General features: G+C 53.7%; 2 protein-coding genes across 6 annotated transcripts in view; both read right to left on the bottom strand.

Annotated features, from left to right (window-relative positions):
- Positions 1-262: 262 nt before the first annotated feature.
- Positions 263-7,666, bottom strand: TPP1 (tripeptidyl peptidase 1). Its single transcript, XM_025987180.2, has 13 exons — positions 7,316-7,666; positions 7,141-7,212; positions 6,721-6,860; positions 5,378-5,528; positions 5,044-5,171; positions 4,714-4,892; positions 4,343-4,541; positions 4,016-4,204; positions 3,720-3,789; positions 3,167-3,287; positions 2,926-3,084; positions 2,423-2,548; positions 263-2,252 (listed from the first exon to the last, which is right to left on the bottom strand). The coding sequence occupies exons 1-13, from the start codon at positions 7,423-7,425 to the stop codon at positions 2,112-2,114; spliced, it is 1,785 nt and encodes a 594-aa protein (XP_025842965.1). The 5' UTR covers positions 7,426-7,666; the 3' UTR covers positions 263-2,111.
- A 394-nt stretch (positions 7,667-8,060) lies between these two features.
- Positions 8,061-17,596, bottom strand: part of DCHS1 (dachsous cadherin-related 1) — a 35,514-nt gene continuing 25,978 nt past the window's right edge. For all 5 annotated transcript variants that reach the window (XM_072725747.1, XM_072725744.1, XM_072725746.1 and 2 more), the window contains 11 exons: positions 17,296-17,535; positions 17,081-17,206; positions 16,233-16,442; positions 13,957-14,835; positions 13,274-13,387; positions 12,882-13,093; positions 12,636-12,790; positions 12,327-12,457; positions 11,944-12,227; positions 11,464-11,602; positions 8,061-11,129 (listed from right to left, as the gene is read on the bottom strand). In XM_072725747.1, coding sequence (XP_072581848.1) covers positions 8,518-11,129; positions 11,464-11,602; positions 11,944-12,227; positions 12,327-12,457; positions 12,636-12,790; positions 12,882-13,093; positions 13,274-13,387; positions 13,957-14,835; positions 16,233-16,442; positions 17,081-17,206; positions 17,296-17,535 — 5,102 coding nt within the window. In that variant the 3' untranslated portion in view covers positions 8,061-8,517. The remainder of the gene's footprint in view (positions 11,130-11,463; positions 11,603-11,943; positions 12,228-12,326; positions 12,458-12,635; positions 12,791-12,881; positions 13,094-13,273; positions 13,388-13,956; positions 14,836-16,232; positions 16,443-17,080; positions 17,207-17,295; positions 17,536-17,596) is intronic.

Raw genomic sequence — 17,596 nt, 5'->3', positions numbered from 1 at the left:
CGGGGCCCCTCTTGCCCCTCCTGCAACCTGGCACTTAAAGACCTTGCTTAGGGACACCCGCCCTCGGCCACGGGTTGCCTGCCAGTGTGTATCCTTTCCAGTTCCCTTACTCAGCCTTTTAAGGGTTGTAAGTGCCCCCCCACCCCCCACCCCCCGCAACTGCCCCGGGAATGGAGGACAGTAGGAATGTGCAGTGTGGCCATAGTTGGGGAAGGAGGTATTTCAGCCTGAATAAACAACATATGCAAAATCACAGCGAGTGTGTGGGGGGGTGTTCAACGCAACACACATTTATTTAATTCCTATTTGCCCATCCTGAGCGAGGGCCTGGGAGTACAAAGTTAAGCAGGACGAGACTCCAGTGCTCTCGGCACTGACAGTCTCGGGGAGGCAAACAGGTTAGCTGGCATTTCAGTACTACGTTGGAGTTACAGTACTAGAGGTAGACCCAGGATGCAGCGCAAAGGAGGTAGGGGACAACATCTGCCGCCTACTTCTTTGTGTCAGGCACTCTATCAACTTTATTCCACTTAGTTACTCCCTGATTATTGTGAGACGCAGGTATTGATATCCCCCCTCAACAGAGGAGGGAGAAGACTCGGGGAGATGTACCTGTCCAAGGCTCTGTCCTAGTCTACATCGGAACCAAGTATCAAATAGGTCTGTTTTTAAAAACCCAGGATTTTTCTGCTACACAAAAATGAGCTACCTTCACGGAGTCAAAAGGTTCACTGGAGGATATGACTCCGGAGTTTTTAAAGAGAACTGGAAGTGAACCAGGTAAAGGGAGTCGAGGGACATGTTAAGGGCATAGACTACCTTGAGGAAAAGTGAAAGTGTGTGCAGAGCAGGGAGGGAGAACAAGAGAAGATAAACAATTTGGTACTCAGGAACAAATGGCAAGGAAAGAATCAGGTTTGTGAGTCATAGCAAAAAGCCAGAATTGCATCAGTAACCTTTGAAGGGTCTTAAGTAAATGACCTGATGGGATTTGCATTTTACTCTGAAAAAACGATTTTGTGGATGGGCAGGAAGTAAGGACACCTTTGGCAAGGGCCTCCTACAATTCAGAGGAGAGAAGATACAGTCCTAAGGTAATGTAGTAGCAGTAGAGATGGAAAGAAGTAAATGAGGGCTAGATATATTTAGGAAATACAATTGGCAGGACTTATGGACTGATAAAGATGTATTTAAAAGGGGAAGTCGGTAGGACTTATTAATTGACAGTGGTAATGGGGAGGGGGAGGTGAAGGAAAGTGAGTCTAGGCTAACACCTAGGCTTCTGGCTTGTTCGGAAAAAGCACAGTATCATTTGCCAAGACGGAACACAAGAAAATGGTCTGGAATTGGGAAGGAGGGAGATGAAGTATTGAGTATCACACATCTTGCACTTGAGGTATCAATCATTGTCAGATAGAAAGTCTGATTTAGTGAGATGGTGATGGCTGTAGATACGGGTGACTGAATGTTCCAGAGAATATTGGGTAGACTGAGAAGAGCAAAAGACTAAAGATGAGGTAATGGTACAAACATTCAATGAGGAAGAAAAGAGGAAGGGGGAATGAAGGAGGAAGTGGGAATGGTCAGAAAAGAGGTTAAGCCCTGAAGGCTAAAGAAGGAGAGGAAATGGATAGCTGGGACAGAGAGACCATAAAGCAAAGATTAGCAAGTGTGCACTGGATGATGCAGCAGGACGGCCAATGTTTGTCATTGTCAGGGGAGGAAAGAGTGAAAATGTGAGAGCAGAGGTCTCACTGCAATAAACCGAGAAGAGAACATCAAGTGAAATAGTGTACACAGACAGCATAGACAACTATTTGAAAAAGCCTGGTTGAAGAGAGAAAGGAGAAATGGGGGAGGGGAGGCTCCCAATCAGTACTGGTTATAGCATCTGTAGAAGAACATGAGGCCGGAGTAGGAAGACCTGAGCATGATGGAGCAGGGTAGGGTTAGGAGTCAAGTCAAGCTCACAGCATTTCAGGGTTAGGGAAATAAGCTGTCTGTAGCAGTCTATGGTTGAGGGTTCAACAGGCCTTCCAACAGTGCAGAATCAGAGACCAAGCCACCAGCTATGGGGCAGGGGATCAGTTCACTCTCCAGGCAGGAAAGGGTCAAGGTTTGATTAGTGCCTTCAGCAGAGCTGGGAAGTTGGGTGTTCCCCAGCCTGTCACAGGATCCCAGCCAGGGCCAGAGCAGAACCCCTGACCCTGCACCTCTTCATTCAGACAGGATTCATGGCAGCCACGGGTTACCTAGGGAGAAGGTGGGCATCAGATCTGGGGCTGCCTGTCTGTACCGGTACTTACAGACTAAGCCCCTTGTATTCATATTTCAGGACCCCATCAGAACTCCCCTCAAGTTCATCTTTGCACTCCCCATACTCATGAAAATGTCCACACCTTCCTTTCCCTTCCATACTCACATCAAAGAGTCCTGCCCCACGCTGCTGGTAGAGCCTTGGGTTGAGAAAGCCAAGAGGAGGGAGGCCACTGAGGAGTCTATGTTCATTTATCAGGGATAGGATCCCACCAAACACTGGAGTAGAAGCCTGCAAGAGTAAGAGTGTAAGTAGAGGTTAGGGGTTCAAAGTGATTGGATTTGGGGGATGGATTTTTTTTAAGATTTTATTTATTTATTCATGAGAGACGCAGAGTGAGAGAGAGAGAGAGGCAGAGACACAGACAGAGGGAGAAGCAGGCTTCGTGCAGGGAGCCCGACGTGGAATTCGATCCCAGGCCTCTAGGATCACAACCTGGGCCAAAGGTGGCGCTAAACCGCTGAGCCACTCGGGCTGCCCCTTGGGAACGGGGACGAATGTTTAAAAGGATCAGAGGTCTTGGAGGAGGCAGGGGTTCTGGGTGCAAGGTCTTAGTAGAGGATGAGGATAGTTCCTGAGAGGGGGTTTGGAGCCAGGCTGATTCTTACCGAGGTGCCAGACACCCATGGAATGGGCACGCTGTTACTGACCACCCAGTAGCCATCGGAGAGTGCAGCCACGTCTGGATAGGCACGGCCACTGGCATTGAAATAACTAGATGGTGGTAGGTGGGGACTGGAGCTCAGGAACTGGGCCACAGCTTCCTCCTGAAAGGTGTTGTTGAGTGAGTATGGTCTGCTTAACTGAGGATCCCTCCTACCATCTATCCCCATAAATACACATACATACCTGGTATGAAGGCTGTGGGAACACATTGCTGAAGCCGCCACCACTGATGTAGTCAACAATCTCAGTTGTGACTCGAAATGGATTCTGGAAGGATGTGCCTCCCACCGTGGTGACATAGGGGCTGAGAGCAGAAAACAGCATTCAGATTGTGGTGGTCCCAAGGGGACCTCCAAAATATGTGGAGATGGGGGAGTATGGGCTAGGTCTTGCTAAAGGGGCTGGACTCTGTGGGGAAGCAGGTACATGGGGAAGACGAAGCCCTCAAGGCGTGGGCCTGAGGTGACAGTGCATACTTTTCTCTATAGAACATTCACCAAATCTTCTACTCTAATGCCTGGGAACTAAGGAAGAGGAATACTGGGAACTTTGTTCTACTTAGAGGCCATGGGACCTAGATCTATAGGAAGAAGAGGGGAATGCAGCAACCAGAGCCAGTTAAACTGAGGTCTTAAGCTACAGGAGCACCTGGTGAGGTCAAGGCAAAGGTTCCAGATCATGAGGTCATAGATGAAAGATTGGCGGTCACAGGTAAGAGGTGGGCTGGAGTGCTTACCTGGAGGCAGGGAAGCTGGGACGGAACTGGTGTCTTCTAGAGACAGACCAACACCCAGCCCCACTGTCACCTGGGAGAAAGACCAAGTTTAGCATTCAGATTAATGGGTCAGAGCTTGATATGTGGGTTCGGATGTCAGAGAAGAAATTAAACAGTCATTGCTGCAAGAGGTCAGAGTTTAGAGGTCAGATCCGGGTCCCTGGTGAGTTCAGATTATAAGTCAGAGATCACAAGGGTCTCTGTGGGGTCAAAATGCCTGGATTCCAGAAGGGTCTAAGTTTAGAGTAGGAGGTCACCTGAGGCAAAGAGCAGGGTCAGACCCCGAGCGGCTGCCTTCATGAACTCAGTGTTGACCCGCTGGATGTAGGCGCTGCTGAGGGAGTCCTCGTCATCTCCATAGCTCACAGTGTGCACATGTGGCAGGGCTGACTCATTACTGAGCAGCAGGAGCCACTGCAGGAAGGGCTCCTGTGACTCATGCCGGCCTGGATTTAGGGGAAGGGGAGGAACACAAGGACGTTGTCAGGATCTCTGTCTAGCTCATGGGATTCCCTTGCGGGAGCAGTAATCACCACTCACCACCACCCCTTTCCCCACCCACCAGTCAGTCCCCTTGGCAGTACCAGGGCTACTGTAGACCCAGGTGGAGATGTTGGCACCGGCACTCATCAGGTACTCCACATCTAGACTGGCCTCGATCCCAGCCCGGCCCCGGCCCTGCTGTCCAACTACACGGGCTACCGATTCCTGGTGTGCAAAGTTCCCACCAAAGAGGCGCATGAATTCAGCCAGGTCTGATGCATGGAAATACTGCTCCAGGAACTACAAAAGGAGTCAGAGCAGATATCATGGGTCAGAGGATGCAGCCCCAAAGTCAGGGCAGGGGGTGCTGTTCCAGTTAGAGGGTGAGAACCCAGGGGAGGAGTCAGAGAGCAAGCCCAACCTGGGGAGACATGTAGGGTGTTAGGACCCTGGAGTTCTCAGCCTGGCTCACCTGGGCACAGGCTTGGCTGTTGTTGGTTGTGCCAGAGCCCACGTCTTGTGCTGTCAAGTTGTATCGCTGACGGATCACAGATGGGGTCACCCCCAGGTGCAGGCCAACAGTCCCTGACACCTGTGGCTCAGGGCGTTGCCTCAGGGATGATGTGGGGGGGAAGCGGTGCAGCCCGCCCACTGTGGGGAGAGGTCAGGCTTGAGGAGGAGATCTTTTAGACTCCAATTCCCACTTTACCATTGATCCCACCCAAAGCCCCCCATGGCACCTAAATTTTTCCAGCCCCTGACTCTGTCTGCTTCAACCCCCACCAAACCCATTGGGTGTTACCAAAGTCCACATGAGGGGCCAAGGCCTTCGGGAGCTGGTATGGACGTAGGGACCTTATAACATGGATCTCTGCAGGTCCCCCCACATAGCGATGAAACTCAGCCCCAGAGAGGAGCAGTTCTGCCTGTCTGGAGGTCAGAGATCAGAGAACAGAGGTCAGAGAGCAGTACAGACCAGAGCTGAGACCACCTGAGCATCACTGCTCATCCTCGTCTCCCCGTGTGTTAGCTCTCACCCACAAGCTCCCGCCAGCTCTCAGCCATCTCCCATTGGAGCGACTTGTCTCCCTGATGGGATGATTGGTACCCTCCATGGGGCAATCATTCCCTCTCACCGGACACTCAGCCAGCAAGTCAGAAAGTCTTGTGTGGTCACCGAGTGGCAGTTCCGGGCTCCAGCTGCTGAGAGCCATTTTTGGACTGTGCGGAAGGTCAGTGGTGATGGCCGGACCAGTTCAGCCACATCCTCTAGGGTCAGGTATTTTCCTGCAGGGATTCAGTAGAGGATCTTGCTTTTCCAGGTTGCCCATTTTGGACCTCAACCAGGAGACATTGGGACTTCCCAGAGAACCTGGAACAGGGTCTCAAGGGATAGGTGGGAACTTTCTAGCAAAAAGGCAGGCTATGCAGAGGTGCAAGCTACATTTGGGGGCCAGGGAAAGAAAAGGCTGAGGAGACTTGGAATGGCATGGCCAGAAATACCGATTTACCTTAAAGGCCAGAACATTGCAAATGCTGCATTAAAGCGTGTATTTTCATGATCATAAACAACACATGAAGTTAAGAAATTAAAATTTTCCATATTAAGTTTATTTCCAGTAAAAGTTTTCAAAACTTTCAGAACCAATTATAAGATGACATCTAACTCAGTTCCAGTTTTCATACTTGTTGATTTTAAGCTAAACATGACAGTGAGTCACTACTTTCCTGCACAGTGCCATGCACACAGCTCCGGGGTGAATCTGAGACTGTCCCCCCTCAACCATGAAGGGTTTCGTGCCAGGGAGGGACACTATCCAGCATGACCACTGGAGCAGAACACTGTTTTGGAGTAGAGTAGGGAGCAGGGTGGGGAGTGAGGTGGAGCGGATGAGACTACGGACCCCTGAGGGGCCTGGGCAGCAGTCTGGATGCAAGAATAAACAAATGAATTGGCGGTAACAAGCAATGGTAAAGGGTGGATGACTCCAAAGGCTCTTTCAGAGCTTCAGAACTGGAAATGACAGCCCTAGAGTCTGACTGGAGGAGGACATGGGCGTGGGTTGGACTGAGGGTGGCGAAGGAATTGAGCTGATGAGCACCTGTCTGTACTCGACACTACCACTTCTCCATCTGTCTGGTAGCTGATAAGGAGTAGAGTCAGAATTTGAATCCAGATTTGATCACACAGCCTGGGCTCCTAACTTTCAGGTTTCTAGCCTGATAAACACAGGTGGAAAGTTTTGGGGAAAAGAATTTGAGTGAATTTTGGACAGTTTATTTCTAGTTCACTTTTTTTAAAATTCAGAAACTTCAATGAGAGCCACTAACCACTGCTATTCAACTTCCCTATATCACCGCCTCCCCAGGCACGAAGAGCATGACCCTGACATTATGTGCACCATCCCACACTCAGCCCAGCCCTGAGTCCCTCCACTGCATCCCGCATCCCAGCCCCAGTCCCTCTCCCGATAGGCACCATAATGAGGAGAGCCAGGATCCGACACAGCCTGTACCAGCTTGGACAATCTTTCCACGTTCTGCTGTCTCAGGGCAAAGGTGAGACTCAGCTCTTCCTCAGAATCTACACGGCCCAGGGACACCCAGCCTGGGGGCAGCCTGCAGGGTCAGAGGTCAGGAACATGGCCTTTGTTAGTGGGGGGGATGGGAAGTATCAGTCATGGAAGGTTCAGGATCAGGGGCTGAGACCTGGGGTAGGATCCCAGAGGCAGATATGACTCACAGGAGGTGAATGCTTGGAGACTGAGCCTGGGAACCTGGGAATAAGACTACGGAGGGGGTACCAGGAGCTGGTAATGGGGTGAAGGAGGCTGGAGCCATGGCAGTGGGCACAGGACAGGGCACAGGGGAGGGGGCAGTCTGTGCTGAGTCAACTCACGTCCGCTGCTGGTCTGGCTCCGGGCTGTAACTGCATTTGCTGGCGACACAGAGAGCAAGGAGCCCTAGGAGGCTGCAGAGGCAGTAGGCGGGTTTCAGCGGGAGCCGGACTGCCAGTGTATCCCCACCCTCCAACAAACATAATCCCCTCCTCCCGGAGCCCCCTCATTTCTCACCAGGTTCGGAGTCTCATTTTGCCTTTCTGGAGATCCACTGTCATGTGACAGATCACATGAACCCTATGTTCCACCGCCACACCACGCGCCGCCTGGAAACTACTGCCCATGCTGGCTCCTCCTTCAAGTGGGTGGGCCTTCAAGTGCTGCCACCCAGATCCTTCCTCTGGCCGTGAGCTCTGGATTAGTCCAGGGCTCCCCCCTGCTGCCAGAGTCCAGCCAGCTCTCACCGCGGGGTAAAGGGCAGTGCTTGAGGACGGGCTCCCAGGCACACAGACCCACGGACGGGATCCATCGTCCGCTGTAGGTATCGGGAGAGCCGCCCAACCTCTCAGGGCCTAGGTTTCCTTTAGAATACGGAAGCTGTTTATTTAAAGTGCTCTGCCTCCCAGGGTTGCGGTGAACACGGACAGAAATAAAGCAGGCACAATGCTCAGAAGAGAGCCCCGTGCGGCCTTCCGTGAGCTCTTACTACACGGAGACCCTCAGGCCTGAAGCTGGTCATCTTTCCCCACGCAGCCTAGCCACAAGGAAGCCGCTGTCTGCCTCCTGGACCTTGTGAGAGGGAAAGGCCCGCCGCAGAGATGTGAGGTCAGCCTCAGGCTAGGCTCCCAGGGCCATCCCCACCCTAGAGGCCCCGTGCCCACCACCCCTCTGTGCCTCTCTAGGGTGTCCACGATACATCAGGTGCTTTGCAATCGTCCCCCATCCCAATGGCCCCCACAGAATACAGCCGGACACTAGATACAAACTGCAGTTTATTAAGGCTCCAGAGTGAGAATTGGCACTTGGTTCTGTGCAGGGGCAGGGGTGTTAGTGGAACCCAAAGGAGCTGGGCCCAAACAGGTTGGAGGGGCCTCCCCCATCCCCCCTACCCCCCAATAAATAAAGTCTCAGCTCCACCTCAGGGTGCTGGCACGAGGCAGGAAGCCCTCACTGAGGAGAACCCAGAGCTGCTGCCTCCTTCATATTTCTCCCCACATTGGACCTGGCCCCAGGTCCGTGCCCAAAGGACGTCTATTTGACTGGTGCTCTGACAGGACCAGGGTGAGATGTGGGACCTGCCCCCACTGGAGTTTAGGATGGGGAGCTGGCCTCCCCTGTGGTCAATCATGGTCCGAGGCTGCCCAGGGCAGGCTCAGATGGGGCCTGCATTGGGGACACTGTGCGCATCCCAGGTCGGGGCCCAGCCTGGGCCACAGCTAGATGTGCAGCTCCGTGTCATCAGGTGGCTCCAGGCCGGACTCTGCGCTGAGTGCTGAGGCTGAGGGGCCCTGGGCCACCCCAAATGGTGAGACAACGGGGGAGCGAGCAGCCAGAGGAGATAGTGAAGGGGAGAAGCTGGGGGACATGGCAGCTGAGGATAGGGAGCCTTCGTGGCTGATGGGGGAGCGGTGAGAGGCTGGTGGGAAGATGGCCCGGGTTGCTGCTGTGCTGGCTGGCTTAGGGGGCACAGACTTGGCTCCTGGGTGGGCCACAGCAGTGATGAGGGGTGGTGGATCAATACGGGGAGCTGGGGGACATGGCCGAGCTTCATCCTTGAGCCGGGCAATCTCTGTGAAGACACTGGCCAGTGGCTGGAACTGAGGGCACCAGCTCAGCAGGTAGTCCCAGTTATAGCTGCCACGGAGCTCCTCCTCACCAGCCACAATGGCTGTCAGTGCACCTGCCACACATGGCTTGCCATCTGCTGGGAAGCCATAGTCCCCGGTGGGTGCAGGGCTCAGGCCACAGCCCCCTAGGAAGGCTGTGGCAGTGGCTGGTGGGCCCTCTTCTCGGTACAGAGTGGCTCCTGCACCTGGCAGCAGCAGCCCTGCCTTGCGGCCCTTATACCAGGTGTCAGGGGCAGGTGGCTCGCAGGATGTGTCACTCAGTCCATCTGCATCCTGTTGGATGCCTGAGTCGGGGCCACGGGCAGCCAAGGAAGAAGCCACACTGGCCACTCTTGGGAATTCATTGATCATGCGGATCTCGTCATCCTCTGCAGCCTCTGCTGAGCCTCGGCCACTTGAGTGTGAAGGGTCCAAAGAGCCACCACGGGGGTAGGGTCCTCCAGCTCCTGGCCCACCATAGCTAGGGAGAGTCTGGTGATAGAGGTGCTCTGAGGGTGGTGGGCTGGGTGGCTCTCGGCCTAGCTTCTGCAGAGAGCCACTGGACAGGGGTGCTGCCTGTGACATTGGACCAGGTGCTGCCTCAGCCTTGCGGCTACGGGCCCGTACCAGGCCTAGGACCAGGGCTGCTAGTGCAAGCACAACCACAACTCCCAGGGAGGCTGCCACAGCCCCCACCAATAGCAGGTTGAGGTCAGGTGCCAGGCCCAGTGCAGTGTGGGTGATATCCACGGTCACAGGCACTGTGGCACTCCGGGAACCAGGCAGAGGCCCCCGTGCCACCACCTCCAGCCTCAGCTCCCGTGGTGCCTCACGCCGTGTCCGGCCTCCACTCCCAGAAGTGCCTGTTCCGCTCCCTGGTGCCCGGCTGTCCACTCGAAGGTACAGGGCACCTGTAGTCTGGTTGATACCAAAATAGGGGGAAGAGGTGGCAAGGGAATAGAGCACCAGGCCATCGGCACCTCCATCCTCATCTGTGGCCTGCACATGACCCAGGCTGTAGCCACGCCGGGCACCTTCTGGCACTTGGAAGTGGAAAGCTGGAGCCAGGAACACTGGGTCATACTCATCCTCCCCTGTCACCAGCACTGACACAGTGACTGAGGCTGAGAGATTCCCAGCATCAGCAGCACCCACCAGCAGCTGGAAGCTTCCTGTGTGCTCATAGTCAAAGGCCACTCGTGCCCGCAACTCCCCTGTTGAGCTGTTCAGTGCAAATGCCTCTCGGCCCTCAGGCCCTGGCCCAGCCTCCAACAGGGTATAGTGGAGCCTCCCGAAAGCTCCTGCATCCCCATCAATCGCATGCAGAGTGGTCACAAGAGTGCCTGGAGGCTGGTTCTCTGCCAGGCTGGTGCTGAGCAAGCTCAGCGGGAAGACTGGGCCATGGTCATTCACATCCTGGACCTCGATGGTCACTGGTGCCAGAGCAAAGTGTGCCCCAGCAGGGTCAGCAGCCTGCACTACAAGCTGATGTCGAGCCTGGGTCTCACAGTCCAGGGGGCGGGCGAGTCGCAAGGCACCTGAGTTCTCATCCAGTTCAAAGAGCCCAGAAGGATCGCCTGAGCTAAGGGTGAAACGCACAAGGCCATGAGGACCCGGGTCAGCATCAGAGGCCTCCACATGCAGCAGCTCAGCTCCAACAGGTGTGTCCTCAGGAACTGCCATGCGGTATGACGCTCGAGTGAAGACAGGTGGGTTGTCATTGACATCCAGCACAGTGACGGTGACAGGCACAGCTGAACTGCGAGGTGGCTGCCCCCGGTCAGCTGCAGCCACAGTTAAATTATACTGGGTTAGGCTTTCAAAGTCTAGAGACTCAAGTAGCACCAGGCAGCCCAGTGCCCGGGGGCCTAGTCCACCACCTTCCCCAGTCTCAGCCAGCCGGGGTTCCAGCTGGAAGACTCGGCCCCGGTTACCACTGACAATGCTATAGTCCACGGTGGCATGAGTGCGGCTTCCATCGGCATCTGTGGCCTCCAAGGTGAGCAGGGTGGAACCAGGGGGCAGATCTTCAGTTACAGCCACACGGTAGTGTGGCAATGTGAAGCTAGGGGTGTGGTCATTCTGGTCCTGCAGCTGCACATGCACTGTGGCTCGTGCTGCCCGGCCTGGCATCCCATGATCTCGTGCTTCCAGTACTACGTCCACCACTCCTGGACCCTCATGGCCCAAGGCCACTGTTCCCACTGTTGTGAACAAGGTCCCTGCGATGCGAAGGGAATGGAGAGAAATATGCATTCAGCAGAAGCTATAGGTGAGCATAGGGTGATCCTTCGGGGCCTAGGAAATGGCCTTGGAAGTCTGATTCTAGGGGATGGCCTGTGTGCTGGGAGTTTATGAAATGGTCTCCAAGATCCATGAAATGGCTTCTAGATATGCAGTCAGGATGGGGCTTAAAATAGAGACAAAGCAGGGGAAATGTTCTCACTGGGTCAGAGATCCAGGAGTTAAGGGTTCAGGCAAGAGATTCTAGGAATGAGGTCAAAATATGGCCCATTGCTGTCAAAGATAAGGGATCAGATCCTGGGAAGAACGTACCATTGTTGGGGTCAACACTGAAGCCCTCAGCAGGGGAAGCCAGGTGGTAGGAAATGTGACCATTGGCACCCGAATCCTGGTCAGTGGCAGAGACGGAGAGAATGGCAGTGCCTGGAGGTGTGTGTTCAAGCAGTGTCACCTGAGGGGTGAGGACAAATGTTTATGGCCAAATTTCCCAGCTGCCCTACTGTCCACTTAGCTTATTTCTGGAGCTTGATCCCATGAACCCTGCTTGGCATCCATGCCAGCTTGAAGCCCATACTCGGTGTTCAAACTGCCCACCTTCCTCCATTTCTGGGCACAGGATGAAGAACCTAGACACAGTTCCTAGGACTCAGACAGCTGACTTAGAGATGGGACCCTCCCATCCCCAGGTCATTTCCAACATCCATCCCACCTCAGACCCTTCTGGCCTTGGCACTTCCTTCCAACGTGAACAACCCTGGGCCCAGGTGTGGGGTCATCTAGGGGCATCAGTACCTGGTAGAGGCTCTGCGAGAAGGCAGGTGCATTGTCATTGACATCCTCCACAAACACTGTGAGGTTAGCATGGCCCTCGTGAGGCCCGTCATGTGCCAGCAGTTGCAGGTGGTAGCGGTCACGCTGCTCAAAGTCCAGGGGGCCCGTGAGCGAGAGGCGGCCTCCATAGCGACCTATGCTGAAGGGATCCTGGGGTCCAGATGGGCTCAGCACATACCACAGCACCGGTCCTGAGTCCACATCATTCCCTGTTACCTGTGCGATCTCTGAGCCCAAGAGTGCATCTGTAATACAGGGGACAAGTATTTGGCGTGATCCGAGACACCCCTGGAGCCCCAAGGAGGGGAATGTGCTGCTCCACCACCCTTTTATTGAGTCCTCACCTTCCGACACTCGGAGCTCCCAGGGCTGGGGGATGGTGGGACGATTATCATTAGTGTCGATGACCATCACTGTCAGGGTAGCTGAGCCCACCAGGGCTGGACTTCCTCTGTCTGTGGCCATCAGTACCAGCCTGGACACAGAAAACAATCAGGGGCGGGGCCTGGGGATAAGGGAGAACCACAGGCAGGGCTGGAAGGACTCATGACAGACCTGAGAATGTAGCCTAGGGATTGAGAGGGATTCAGGGCAAGCCTTGAAGCTGCATGGACCCATGATGGGATCTTGCAATCTACCAAGCCAGGCCTTACCGTGTTTCAGCCCAGATCTCACGGTCCAGGATGGCTGTGGTAGTAATAGTGCCTGTGGCTGGATCTACGTGGAACAATCCGCGTGCCGGTTGGGATGCAGCCAGGCTGTAGGAGATCTGTCCGCTGGGGCCTTGGTCCAAGTCATCTGCCTCCACCTGGTGGGAAAAGGAGGCTGCTGGCACTGGGCTGGCCACAGACAAGTCCGGCAGCCAGCCCTGCCCCTCATCTTCCCATCACGCCCCACACCTGCAGCAGGGGTCCCTCCAAGGGCCTAGACTCAGGCAGGAAGGCCACGTAGTGGGGCCGCAGAAAGCGGGGAGCATTGTCATTGGCATCTTGCAGGGTTAGGGTCAGCACGGAGAAGGCAAAGGCTCCCCCGCTCTCTGCCTGTAACACCAGTCGCAGTCGTGGGCTCGCCTCAAAGTCCAGCCCCTCTGCCGAGCGAACTGTGATGGCTCCTGCGGCAGGGGGTGAGGGGAAGCAAAAAGCATCACAGACAACCCTTGCTTGCCCTGGAGCCTCCCTCTCTGATGCCCCTTCCTCAAGGGCAGCCTCTCCCCAACCAGAGCCTTCTCAGGCCCAGTGAGGAGCTCCCCCAGGAGCTGTCCCCTCACAGGGCCCCTGCTCCTGCCCCTTACCTGTACTAGGCTGGATGGAGAATGTCCCTTTCTCATTCCCACTGAGAATGCTGTAGATGATGGGTCCATTTGAGCCCCCTGCATGGACAGCCTTAGGGGAGATAATGGGAGTCCCTGCAGAGAGGATGGTATTGGTTGGACTGCTAGCACTAGACTGAGGGAGTTTATGACACATTTTTAGCGAGTAACCCCAGCCCATTCAAGGATACAAAGCTGGTCTCCCATCCAAGTACTAACCAGGCCCAACCCTGCTTAGCTTCCGAGATCAGAGGAGATTGGGTGCTTTCAGGGTGGTATTATGTTGAGTACAGTAAGTCAATCAGAGGACAATCATTATATGGTTTCACTCATATGACAAATATAAAAAAATAGTGAAAGGGATTATAGGGGAAAGGAGAGAAAATGAGTGGGAAAAGTCAGAGAGGGTGACAAACCATGAGAGACTCCTACCTCTGGAAAACGAACAAGGGGTAGTGGAAGGGGAGGTGGGCGGGGGAATGGGGTGACTGGGTGATGGGTACTGAGGGGGGCACTTGACAGGATGAGCAATGGGTGTTATACTATATGCTGGCAAACTGAACTCCAATAAAAAATATACAAAAAAAAAAGAAAAAAAGAAATTTAGAAATGCTTTTTAAGTCAAAACAAAGATACAAAGCTGGGAGACATGGGAAGGGACCCACCTGGGGGTGCATTCTCACGGAGCATGGCTTCACTAGTAGCCCGAGGAAAACGGGGTCCACGCTCGGACTCCCCCTGCAGCCCAACAATGACCACACCGGTAGCAGAACGAGCTGGACGCCCAAGATCAGTGGCTACGACGAAAAGGACACGATCCCGGGGGCCCAGGGCTACAGGGGAGCGGGCCACACGTATTTCACCGGTGTAAGAGTCCACGGTGGTGCCAGGAGGTGGCGTGCCTGCCAGCCGGTATAGGATGGAGGCATTAGCACCAGCATCACGGTCTTCAGCTCGCAGAGTGGCCAGAGCCAGAGTCGGGGTGCTGAGGCTGGGGCCTGGGCGGGGCAGGCGCAGCCTCAGAGGACTGGTGGGGAAGGTGGGTGCATGGTCATTGACATCACGCACTGTGATGGTGATAGGTACTGTGGTGCTCAGGGGCCCAGCAGCTGCACCATCCACTGCACTCACAGAAAAGGCATAGCTGGAACACTGCTCCCTGTCTAGGGCTATGGCTGTGCGTAATTCCCCGGAGCTGGGCTCCAGCAAGAAGGCTCCTGCTGCACCTGTACCCAGGTAGTAGGTCACACGGCCATTGGCCCCAGCATCAGGGTCGTGAGCCTGTAGTTGCAGCAACAGGGTCCCTGCAGGTGCATCCTCAGGCACCTCCACAGAGTAGGCAGGCACAGGGAAGGCTGGGGCATGGTCATTGGCATCCAGCACTGTCACTGTCACAAGCAGGGTGGCACTGAGAGCTGGCTGGCCTCCATCCCGGGCCTCTATCCGCAGCTGGAATGCTGGCTCCACCTCTCGGTCTAGTGGCCTCATGGTGCCAAACTCCCCAGACGCTAGGTCTAGGACAAAGGCTCCTGATGAGTCCCCATCTGCAGAGAAGTACATGTGCACATAGACAAAGATGTGTCAGCCCATGGGAGGGAGAGTGATTTACAGGCAACAGCAAATGGGAAGGGGTAAAGGGAAGAGAAACTGGGATAAAAGCAGAGAAGAGAACCACAGACAGTAAAGGAGGATACTGTAAAGCAGCTGTTCTCAGAGTGTGGCCTGGGGACTCCTCTCAGGGAGTAAATAAGATCAAAACTGGTTTCATAGCAATACTAAAACATTATATGCCATTTTAATTCTCAGAATCTCACAAATGTAGAGTCCAAATACTGATGACATGTGATATCAACTTGGATGGTTAACGGCAAGTGTGTTTATTAATGCTTATGTCTTCTAGAATGTAGGTAGAGGGACGCCTGGGTGGCTCAGCAGTTGAGTGCCTGCCTCCCGCCCAGGGCGTGATCCTGGAGTCCTGGGATCGAGTCCCACATTGGGCTCCCTGCAGGGTCCTGCTTTTCTCTCTGCGTATGTCTCTGCCTCTCTCTCTCTGTGTCTTTCATGAATAAATAAAATCTTAAAAAAATAGAATGTAGGTAGAAAATTTAGAGTGTGAACATGTATTTTCAGAGACTCATTCAGTTTTTGCTGGCTTCCTTTTAGTTACACCTGCTATAATCTTTGCAATCTTAGTACTCTCCAACAAGTTATTTGAAGCCCTAATATTTCTTTGTACCTATATGGAAATACCATAAGCAGTGTACTTCACTGGCTGTCTTATAATGGTGTTTTATTTTTTTATTTTATTTTTTTATTTTTTATTTATGATAGTCATACAGAGAGAGAGAGAGGCAGAGACACAGGCAGAGGGAGGAGCAGGCTCCATGCACCGGAAGCCCGACGCGGGATTCGATCCCGGGTCTCCAGGATCGCACCCTGGGCCAAAGGCAGGCGCCAAACTGCTGCGCCACCCAGGGATCCCTATAATGGTGTTTTAAATTTTTTCTCAGCTTTAGTATCTAATATAATAAATATGGATTTAATGTGTTTATTATAAATATGAATTCATATTACATATTTGTTATATCACGTTATTATATCAATAAATATTGATATCGTTTAAACAAACTCTTTAAGGTTCTCAAAAATTTAGAATATTATGGGTTATTAAGACCAAAAAGTTTGAGAACAAGTGCTCTATAGGGAGAAACAAGAAAGAAAAAGAAAAGTAACAGGAAAATAAAAACAGAGACACAGAGGGACATAATAAGCTAAAGAGGCAGAGAAAAAAACACTCAGAAACACACACATGCATGAATGAAAACGTAGAAGACAGAGACAAGAGAAAGGAAACCCAGACACACTGAGGCTGACATAAGCCCACAAGGAGTAGAACTGGGCAAGTGGATGCTGGGTTAGTGAGTGTGGGGACAGTTCTCACCCAAGATGCGGTACTGCAGCTGCCCGTTGGCTCCCACATCTGGGTCAGAGGCCCGCAGCACCGTAAGGGTCTGGGGATCCTGGCCCTCGGGCACCTCCAGGGAGAGGTGGGCACTCCCAAAGGTTGGGGCATGGTCATTCTCATCCTCCACAGCCACTCGCACTGTGACATGAGTCAACAAGGGGGGCGAGCCCCTATCCCGGGCATACACTATGGGGAAGCAAAATCAGTAAGATATATAGCCTGCTCCCGTCCATGGAGAAACCAACACACGCGGCACTCAACATGTTCCCCAGGTGCGTGTATGAACCAGAGAATGTCCATCTCTCCCTGCTCCGCAAGCATGTGTGCGCTTACGTGTGTACATGTACACGTAAATATACTTGTCAGTAGACTTTTTTCTTCCCACTTCTCATACTTAGTACATGCAAGATGTATCTTAGATTAGTGGTAGTGTGACAGAAAAGGCAGTAAATGAGGTATCAAAAGATGTGGGTTCAAGTCCCAGCTCTACCACTTCCAAGCTGTGTTGGCTTGCACAAGTCACTTAACCTCTATGGTACTATCAATATGCTTCTCTGTTAGATGGCCACGGTCTAATCTGAGGGAATCCTACAGGACGCAACTGTGGCATTATGTATCTCAGAGTTTGTGTGATCACAATGGCAACAGCCAGGGAGTCCGATCACCTTGCAATCCACCCAACTCTTGCTTCCCCCAAAGGATCCAAAAATATAACAAGCTGTTCTCTAATAGGTGGAAGCTTCTAGAAGGTATTTTGGGGGTTCTACCCCTGTAACGCTGGTGCTTACAACACCTCAGGCTTTTGGGGTCCTGTCAGTGCGTACCTGTCAGGTTGATCTCCTCCTGCTCCTCCCGATCCAGGGCCCGAAGAGTCGTCAGAACTCCAGTGTCTGGGTCCAGGGAGAAGCTTTCTCCAGAGATACCTCCGTAAGTCACTTGCCCATTGGCCCCTGAGGAGGGGCAGCATGGAGGGAGATCAGAGGATAGCTATAGCCCTTCCTGCCCAGTGACCCTCTCCACTCATCCCCTCAGGTCTTACCCAGGTCTGGGTCGGTGGCCCGCAGCGTGAGCAGAGACGTGCCAGGAGGGCTGTTCTCACGCAAGAGGACGCTGTACTCCTGCTGCTGGAAGGCGGGTGCCTCGTCGTTGACGTCGGCGACACTGACAGTGAGGAGCTGCGTGGCCGAGCGCGGTGGGGAGCCGTGGTCCGAGGCCACCACGGTCAGCAAGTGCTCAGCTCGCTGCTCCCGGTCCAGGGCCCGCACCACGGAGAGCGCGCCTACGCGGGCGGCAGGGCGCAGGGCAGGTTGGAAGGAAGCCTCAGAACTCCCCCACGTCCC

The sequence above is a fragment of the Vulpes vulpes genome, chromosome 11 (genome assembly GCF_048418805.1).
Source record: "Vulpes vulpes isolate BD-2025 chromosome 11, VulVul3, whole genome shotgun sequence".
Lineage (NCBI taxonomy): Eukaryota > Metazoa > Chordata > Mammalia > Carnivora > Canidae > Vulpes > Vulpes vulpes.
The sequence above is the reverse complement of the archived record's forward strand: the minus strand, read 5'-3'. Positions and strand labels throughout refer to the sequence as shown.

Coding starts and splice junctions, on each gene's coding strand:
- TPP1 (XM_025987180.2), bottom strand. CDS start 7,425: ATGGGCAGTAGTTTCCAGGCGGCGCGTGGTGTGGCGGTGGAACATAGG. Junction 3,288..3,719: donor CCCAGCTTCCCTGCCTCCAG/GTAAGCACTCCA, acceptor TTCTGCTCTCAG/CCCCTATGTCACCACGGTGG. Junction 3,085..3,166: donor TCCCACAGCCTTCATACCAG/GTATGTATGTGT, acceptor AACACCTTTCAG/GAGGAAGCTGTGGCCCAGTT.